Source organism: Solanum dulcamara, chromosome 9, assembly GCF_947179165.1.
Source record: "Solanum dulcamara chromosome 9, daSolDulc1.2, whole genome shotgun sequence".
NCBI classification, from domain to species: domain Eukaryota; kingdom Viridiplantae; phylum Streptophyta; class Magnoliopsida; order Solanales; family Solanaceae; genus Solanum; species Solanum dulcamara.
The window spans coordinates 55,943,025-55,952,813 of record NC_077245.1 but is presented as its reverse complement, the minus strand read 5'-3'; the positions used below and the strand labels follow the sequence as shown (position 1 = coordinate 55,952,813).

The 9,789-nt window shown below is 31.6% G+C and overlaps 1 protein-coding gene across 1 annotated transcript; it reads right to left on the bottom strand.

Moving 5' to 3' along the window:
* Nucleotides 1–6,950: 6,950 nt before the first annotated feature.
* Nucleotides 6,951–9,509, bottom strand: LOC129903696 (uncharacterized; the record flags this gene model as incomplete). Its single annotated transcript, XM_055979244.1, has 2 exons — nt 6,951–7,904; nt 9,431–9,509. Coding segments are annotated over 2 exons (837 nt in total), but the record flags the coding sequence as incomplete, so codon positions are not given.
* Nucleotides 9,510–9,789: the final 280 nt, after the last annotated feature.

Here is a 9,789-nt window from a genome sequence, read left to right as displayed (position 1 = left end):
CCTCTTAGCATTCTTTTAGCCTTTCATAGGTAATGATGATAAATAAACAAGCAAAAATCATAATAGTAAATCTTCAACACTTTTAGATTTAACGGGACTAAGACAAGTCCCTAGCTCACCCTCAATCATAATAGAAGAAATGTCATAGTAAAATATCTCAATATATCATAAGCTAGAAAGATAAAGGAGTATTGTTCCCGGAATATGGGAACTCACCAAAAGTAGTCTTCAACGGAATCTCAACTACCCACGTGGAGGAGAACGAGGAGGAGCACTGGTCCCTACATGGTGATATCATGTAGGCAAAAGAGTATACGTTAGTACTTTGAATGTACTAAGTATGTAAGGATGCATGAACATTGAGGAAACATTAAAACATTTATGTAATATGGAACATAATGTAATGCATGCATAATAAATCATATAGATATCCTTTAAAACATTCATTTTGTGGAAAAATAACCATAATCGACATTTAAGACCATGCGAACTATTACATGGAATCCAACATAACCCCCTATATTGGCCGGGGAGACTACTTGTCAGGTACAACTCCGTCAACTTCATTCATTTCTTTAACTTTAATTTAAGGGCTATTTATGGATCCATTAGCCTAAGACTACAAGGGCTCCTATGTTGGAACATAGTTAATGAGACAAGGGGTTGCTACTAGGATTTCCTTATCGAATCACACCTCAATGCCCCATTCGGTACTAAGTCAATCTCACGGAATAGTTTAATACTTCAAAATATTCATAGCATATAACTTGAGAATTCAAACATCATATTTGGTAGAATAGCTCATTAAAACATTTGATAATTCAAATATGCAAGAATTGTCCTTATTGCATAAAGAATCTATCATTCATATCATTTCATCATTCTTTCATTTCATAAGACTCCCTTTTGATCATAGATATTGCTTTCATAAAAATTCATTTGGAGTCAAAGCTTTCAAGTCAAACTTTATTAAAAATATAGTAAAACTAGATGGGTTCAAATCACTTTAACTTGCAAATATGTATGTAAATAAATATACATAAATACTTTAAAATCCATTAATTAAAAATCATGCTTTAAACAACCCACCATGAATTTCAAGAACTTTTAAATAGATAAATAGAGGAATTACTTGCAAACCATCAATTCATATATATGAAATTATGTTGCATCAAAATAGACCACTAATTATTAGTTTAACCATGATTCATACTATTAAGTAAAAATAAGAATTACAATAAGAAAATATTACTTGAAATCAAGAGACTTAATTGAAAGAGTTTTTGGACTACATGGGTGGAAGAACCCATTGATAAATACCCACATAACTTAGAGTAAAGCTTAAAGAAAATAAACATAATTTATCATATAATTAAAATACTTTAGTCATGAGAGTGGAAGGAATACTCTCATTGAAGCCTTACATACCTGAAATTCGAAGCTTTAGTCTGAACCGAAGGACTTAATGAATACTCTTGAGTCCTAGCTTTTCTTCTCGTCGAAATATTTTGTGTACTATCCGGAGTATATGAATCACCGGAATAGTATTTCTTCACTATTAAGAACTAAAACTATATTTGAGAATGCGTAAAAAAGTGTATAGAGAGAAGAGTTGCTTGAGAAAGCTTAATGAATAAAATGAGGAAATAAGGTGGATATTTATAGGAGTAGAAGAGGGACCTAACAATAAATAAAAATAATTACAAAGGATGATCTTGAAAATTCAATTGAGGATTTTGATGCCATGGATGATGTCAAAGGGTCTAGATCTTTCCATGGTAGGTGAGATAAGTTCTTTTTAACAGAATACTCTTTTTCGTAGCTGCGTTTGAACAAGATAAATTTCTTATTAGGATTTGTCTTTATAAGAATTATAGATATGGAAGTCTAGTTTCATTTAGCTCAAGAATCAACCAATTTGGAGCATCATACAGTGAGATATGATTTTTCTTCTATAAACACTTCATTCCGTCACAACATCCTGTCTTACAATAATTAATTTATTTGACCTACTTAACCTCCGAAACATAAAATATAATCTTAACAAAAGTTGTAGGTAATGATATTTTGGTTACTAAAAAAATTGAATCACCTAATTTGGACCATCCTATGAAAAGTTATGATCAAAATACAGAGGCTGTATTATTTTTAGGCGAAAATTGAAACATCGTATACAACATTTTTAGGGGATGTTACAACAATAAGCCTACCGATAACAAGCTTAATGGCCAAATCCATCGGTGACCACTTAAAGTTATCATCAAATTTTACTTAGACATCTTAACTAGGCGATGTTCACTTTAGACACCTTATGTAGGGTCTCGCTGTATCAACTAGCGATGTATCATGAAAATGACTTATGTATCAAATCGCGATGTATTAGCATCATTCCTATGTATCAAAAGAGGAATTTTTGAAATTTTTCCAAATGATAGGGAATAATTGAAAATATAAGAATATAAGGTGTGTAATTTGATAATTTTTCCTAGTTTCTAATTTAGTTGGGTTGTTTAGCTTCTTTCCACTTTCTATTTTGTTTGGGCTTGTTTGGCCCATGACTTGATTATCTTTATCCTTTTGGTTTTGAATAAGTGGACTTCGGTCCGACTTTGATTTTAAAAAAGGAAAAACTATAGAATATAGTCAATACTAATACATAAAAAGGGCAGTTTGGTGCACTAAAGCTCCCGCTATGTATTAATATAGCCAATATTAATACATATTTAATATAAACAGCTACAGTTATTTTTTTTATGTTTAATGGATATAATTGAATATTAAATAACAAAGTCAATTATACAAGGATAATATCTTTTTAAATTTTATATCTATTTAAATAAATAAATAAATATGAAATGTCAAACTTATTACACAAGCCTAATTAATTACTTGCACGCATGTTTTATGGTGTTCCCTATGCCTTACCATCTTCAATCTTTTCTCTTTCAATGTCCATATATCACTTATTTTTTTCATTTCCATATTCATTCCGATTTAGCAATTATTTTGCTTGATTGAAAGAGTGATCTTTGTGATTCATCTTCATCGGGTATCTTCAAATATTTTATACACTGGAATAAGTATACACTTGGAATAGTATGTTTTGCTCTGTTTTTTCAATTCTAATGAATCACATCTCTGTTTAACAACAAGATATTCATAAGTTAAAGGTATTTAAATTACTGTGTTTATATGCTAAACTAATATACTTTACCTTTGATAAATTAATACATTAATTTCTATAATAGTAATACATTTAAGTTATACAAAGACTTGTATTTAATTAAAATCAAGTATTCATATGTTCACTGTAGATGTATATCCATAATGTAAAAATAACAATGGTTTGTGTCCTTGAAATACTTTATTACATTAAGTTATATAATTCGTTTATATATTTGAAATCAAAGTATTCACATGATAATTGTATATAGGTATTCATAATGTAAATGTATTCAAATGGGGAATGTTCACATGATTATCTGTTATAATTACCTAGTTGGATATTTTAAATGAAAACTTACATAAATCACAAAATGTAAAGAGCTAATTATCATTTTTTCCTATCCTTTTTCAATTTACAGAAATCTATTTAAAATGATAATCCGGATACATTAATTCAATAATCCGAATATATTAATTCACTAATTTGGATACATTACTTAGAGTTTTATGTATCAGCGGGTAACATTTAAAGCATGATACATTAAACATAGAGATAATTTATGAATCACAATTAATGTATTTGGATTACTGAATTAATGTATCCGGATGAAAAGAAGAGATTTTTGAAATATTTTGAAATGGATGAGAGTAATGAAAAATATGGTAAATAAAGGAGTGTAATTAGATAATTTTTTCATATTTTAATACATTAAGTTATATATTGGTTTGTGTCCTTGATATATTTTAAAACATTATAATACTTGTATTCATTTGAAATCAAATTATTCATGATAATGTATCAGCGAATGATGCAACCAAAAAAATAATCTAAGTGATAGAATCAATCGAATACAATTATTTTTTTTGAAAATAATGGTAAATTGAATAAACAAAAATGGATATAGTAGAAACAGTGATTACCTATACGGATCTTGAATAACAACAATGGAGACAAAATAGAAAAAGATATGTATCCCAAAATTTTTGTAATAGTGGTTGGGATCTAATCTGCCTTTTTAATAGGTAAATTAGTAGTTGTTAATTAAATAATGGTAAGTTGAGGATTTTATGACCGTAATTAAAGGATTGTCTGTTATAGTAATTGATTTTACCTTATTTAATGAATTACAATTAAAATCGTATTAATGTATAAATAAAGAAAAAAATACAAACATACAGCTAAAATTTGTTATAAAATGTAGTCATTTTTAGTAAATATCATACTTATAGCTATTCAAATTCAATAACCTTATAATTATAGTTATTTATGTAAGTTTCTCAAAAAAAAGGAACATATTATTGTAAATAATCTTATACACTTTTTGTTTTAATTTTTTTGTCTAATTTTGAATTGATGCGGAGTTTAATAAAGTATAGAAAACTTTTGAATTTATAATTTTAAACTAAAAAGATGTAGAATATACCAAAATATATTTTAATTTTATAATATTAAATTATTAAATGTGACATATAAAATGATAATTAAATAATTATCAAAAATATTAATTTAAATAAATCAAATAATAAAAATAAGATAAATAAATTTAAATCATGAATGGCTTAAATCTCATATGCTCAAATGAATTTCCCAAGAAATATTGTCCAATTCTCTCGCAGTTTTTAATTGTAGGTCCCACCTGCAATATTTACTTTATTTATCACATTAGACACGCAAAATAAAGTTGTCTTACACACACAGAAAAGTAGTATAAAGTTTACTTTGTGTCTTGTACAATTATCAATAAATGTATAAGATTATTTTATTTTATTTTTACAAATAGGTGGATCCGAACGTTTGCACTTTTGTGTCCATATATATATATATATATATTGGGTCCACATATGTGTGAGACAAAAAGAGGTCTAACACAATTATTCAATTACGTAAGACAAAAAATAAAATTTCAGCTCATTTTGTTACATTGTGTTTGGATGTGGTTTACGCTAAAGTTTTGGGAATCAGTTTTTGGAAACGTTGTTCCTAGAAAATGTTTCGGAAATGTCCTACTTAATTGAAAATACTTGTTAGGAAAACTTATGGCAGAAGTGAAGCTGAAACAATTAGGACTTCAGTCACCAATCATCCGCAATCCTCACGAAACGAATAAATTATTTTATTCATCTAAAAATCCGTAGAAGATGCAGACTAATTTTGGATAACTAATCCTATTCATGATACATATTTTCAAACATAAGTAGAACATATTATGTTTCCTACATTGATAATTACGTATTTATATGTTAATTACACCTAATGATCTTGAAAATGTGAGATTTAAACTTCGCTTGCTCAATGGGCAAACCTTCGAGGTTAAAAGTAAAAAATTATTGAACATGAAGTTTTATGTATGATTAGGCAAGCGAGATAAAAAATTTAAGGTCAATCACTTTCCAAGTCATTTTTATTAATCACCCACACAAGCTAATGAGCTTGGATGGATCCGTCCTAGAGGCCATTTGGATTGACTTATAAGCTGCTTACAAGCTGTTAGTATTTGGCTGACCAACTTAAAATCACTTTGTGTTTAAAATAAGCCCCAATAAATAGTTGAGTTTATTTGGATGAACTTATTTTAAGCAGTTTATAAGTTGAAAACAGCTTATAAGTCAAAAAAAAAAATTGGCCTGCACCTACTTTTTTTTAACTTATAAGCAGTTTTCAACTTATAAGCGGCTTAAAAATAAGTTAATCCAAACATGCAACTAATAGCTTTTTCTAACAGGAATTCTAAACCAAATGCAACCCCACCACCCTTTTTACTACTCTAGCTGTCAAGTTCTTTTTAGAAAATACTAGAAAATCTTTTTACTATAAGCCAATTTATTTGTCGCAGTGCTCATATATGGAAAAAAAACAATTGAATTAGTAATTTAAAAATCATTTTTCTTCGAGGTACTTGTTGCTTGTGAAGCGTAATTTGTAAAATAAAAATTACTATTATTTTGATACTAATGCTTATAGGGAAAGATTGCCTTATTTGACAAGTGATCTTAATAATCAAATCTATCTGTGATCATTGAAGACTACTTTTATATACGTTTTTTTTCCAAATGCTTGACATGAGCACAAGATCAACGGCCTGGTTCATCCTTATAAAGTAAGTAGCAACAGTTTTCAATGTTCCCAAACTCACTTCCATTGATAGTATGTGGCAGAATCAGTGTTGCATAATGACACAAAATAATAAAATCCTAGTGGTAGACTTGAATTTCATAAACAACTTCAGATCTTTACCAAGTTTTAGTAGAGAACAGGAACTTACTTCAACAACTATTGAAGTACTAAAATACTCTTGAATAATGAATAGTTGAACACTTGTACTCCATGGTACTTAACAGCCTCGCAGTTTGATGTATTCTAGTATGTAGAAACATTCAGAAGGTTCAAATGCCATTTCACTGCATTTCATCTTACCTTTGTCTCAGAATCCTAGCTGAAGGTGCCGCAAATAATCCTTGCAAGCCTGATTAGAATTCACGAGCCTACCATGTTGAGGGGCAAGACTTTGGGCTCTCTTTTTGCTTTCTATCTACAAGCTGAAGGAGTCAAAAACAAAAACTTCAAGTAAAATAGCTATCAAATGCAATTTGATGTTGAGATAAAGTCCTCATGGAGGTACTTCATTATCTAAAGTTTGGCCGGTTTTCCAAAATAACCATCAAATGCAAATTGATGTTGAAATGCTTCAGATGTACTTCATTATCCAAAATTATATCCGTTTGTCAAAGGTTCAACAATATTCAGTGCTTTTTTCCTTAGAAGGGAGGGAGCAGGTTGATTTTCCTGTTAAGTGGTTCAACTGCATTCTATTATACTTCTACAGACAAGTGGCACCAAATCAAAGATCTGAAAATTTACAAGACAGTGTGACAATTCTAACTCTTGTTGCACATTCCTGATCAGTTTGTAATTAACATTTAGAGTCGAAGCGATCTGTGGTAGTAGCATCTCATTGACAAAGGTCATCTCGTCTTGTGAGATCACAGATGGTCAAAACAGCATGGATGACAAAGGCAGTCAATAGCATGTATCAGTTTTCTCCGAGGACCAACAGCATGTGAACCCATCTCCTTGAGCTTTTCCATGGTTAGATTTGCCAACTGATACTTGTTAATACTCTTGGTCTGAAAGATGTTCACAAAATGTTCAAAGCCCCTTGAAACCAGCCAACTTCTCAAGCCTCCAGCACTTTCAAGCTTGCGCTCAAGATTAATTGCTCTTATTCTTTTATTTATCATCCCACCCCTATCAGCAGTAATAATTGATAGCTTGGTAATCTTAGAGGTGGAGCAAACACCAGTGGTTCTATTAGTTTTGAAACTAGGCATTGGTCGACTTTCTAAACGCTCCCTTTCACTTTGCCTTAATGGTCTTGGGAACTGAGAAATTAATTGTGGAACTACTTTGGCAACTGTTGGAATAGCAAGTTCAGGTGTCAAAGACTTTGGCACCTCCCTTTCACAAACTACGTGAGCTTCAGTATGCATCTCAACTTGATGTGGTTGATTATCAGTAGGTTTAATTGCTGGTACATGTAGCAGGCTTTCTCCAGCAATATGCACCGCGGACTGCTTAGGTGTAGGTAGGGGTGGGACAAAAATTCTAACTTTCTGCTTCTTGACTATTATCCAGCTATCTTCATCTAGGTGGTTTACCTGTGAAGCACCCGGACTATCTTTCTTAGTTTTAGGAACAGGTACAGACTGTTGATGTTTTGTCCTTGCCATTAGTTGCTGACCTGCTGGATATGGAAGAATAAAAAACAATTCTGGATGTTGAAGGTGATCATATATGGATTTGTACTAAATAGCAACCAAATAGATAAGTATTGAGAGCCAGAAATATGTCAAGACGATAATCCAAAATATAATCCCCCTTCCCCACCCCGTCAACAAAAAGGGATGTAAAGAAAGAAAAGCCAAACCAAAAGAAATTACTCGGAACAAGATCTGCAACACAAGGCTGTCTAAGAGAACTAACACAAATCAAAGAAGTGTAGGACCTAAAACCTACATTTCCAACTGACCAAAAAAAACACATTACAAGTATATTCTAAAGCATAAGCTTCACAGTGTCTCTAGGTTAAAATTTTCTATGGGCTGGTGTATACTAAAAGGATGTTTATAACAACAACTGCGTACAACAAACCCAGTGTAATGAGGTCCGGGGAGGGTAGAGTGTACGCAAAACTTATTCCTACCTTTGAGAAGGAAGAGAGGTTGTTGCTGAAAGACACCCTACTGAACAAATAGTGAAAAAGAAGCAATAACAACAAACAGTGAAAAAGAGGTAATAGCAACAAACAAAAACAACAGCAAGATAATCAGATATCGAGGCAAAACAACAAGTAGTGATAGAAATCTAAATATAAGGGAAAGAAACGAATAATACTAAACTTTGGGAAAAGGGAACGACTACTAACCTACCTTCTACCCTAATCCTTGACCTCCAAATCCTCCTATTAAGAGTCATATCCTCGATGAGCAGAAGTAGCATCATATCCTGCTTAATCACCTCACCCCAATGGCCACTCCTCAAGCCTACTTCAGTCAACTTCTAACACCTCCAACCAGGGAATCCACAGCTCTCCTCTTCACAAGTTCAAATCATCTCAATCTCACTTCCCACATCTTATCTTTCACGGGAGCCACTCATACCTTGCCCCGAATATCTTCATTCCTAATTTTATCTATCTTGGTATGCCTACACATCTACCTCAGCATCCTCATCTCCGGCATTCGTATTTTCTGGATATAAGAGTTCTTGACTGGCCACCACCCGATATAATATAGTTGGTCTGACCACCACTTACAACTTAAAGGATGTTCATATCAAAACTAAGAAATAACAATTATGCACAGGATGATACCCTGATGCTGGACACCTGGATTTAATGTAAAAGGACTTGCCCCTCACATTTCCAAGAGTGTTGTCTAGTGAAACAAATAATCCCTTCCATTGAACCTCTCCATATATAGAAAGTATCACAAGATCCAATAGAATTTATTGATGAGATTTTACTACTATATAAAATCCTTAGGTTTAAAGCATTTGTTGTCGCATAGGAAACTATAGTTAGAGGCTTCAGGTTTTCGTAGATCAAGGATCATTTCATACATTGGTTTGAAATGTGGAAGAAGACTGCATCACAACAATGATTGATATAACAAAAATACTGAAAAAGCATAGATGACAATTGACATTTATCATAAAAAAACATATCTGCAGCAATTGCTAGTATTAATGTGATTCACTTTGTTTTACCATAATCACAAGCTGCACCACTCAAAGTATGATGTTCGACAGTGTGTCTCCTCAGAGCTGCTAAGCCTACTTCAGGATATTAGTGAACTCCATCATGTACCAAGACATTTTAAATGTTTTCTGATACTAAAGAATCGAAAGACTACAGTTCAAGAGATGATTGCGGTGAGCATTCTCCCGATACTCTGCGGAGTAACAGTCAAATTATCTTCCTCAGAACATAAAAAGGAAGACCAAACTAATAATGACAAAACCTTTCTCAAGAATTTAGAATGCCACATCAGATGAAGTTGATGGCTACATCTATGAGCCAGATATATTAGATACTGGACTGTGGTATCTACAAATTCAATTATTTT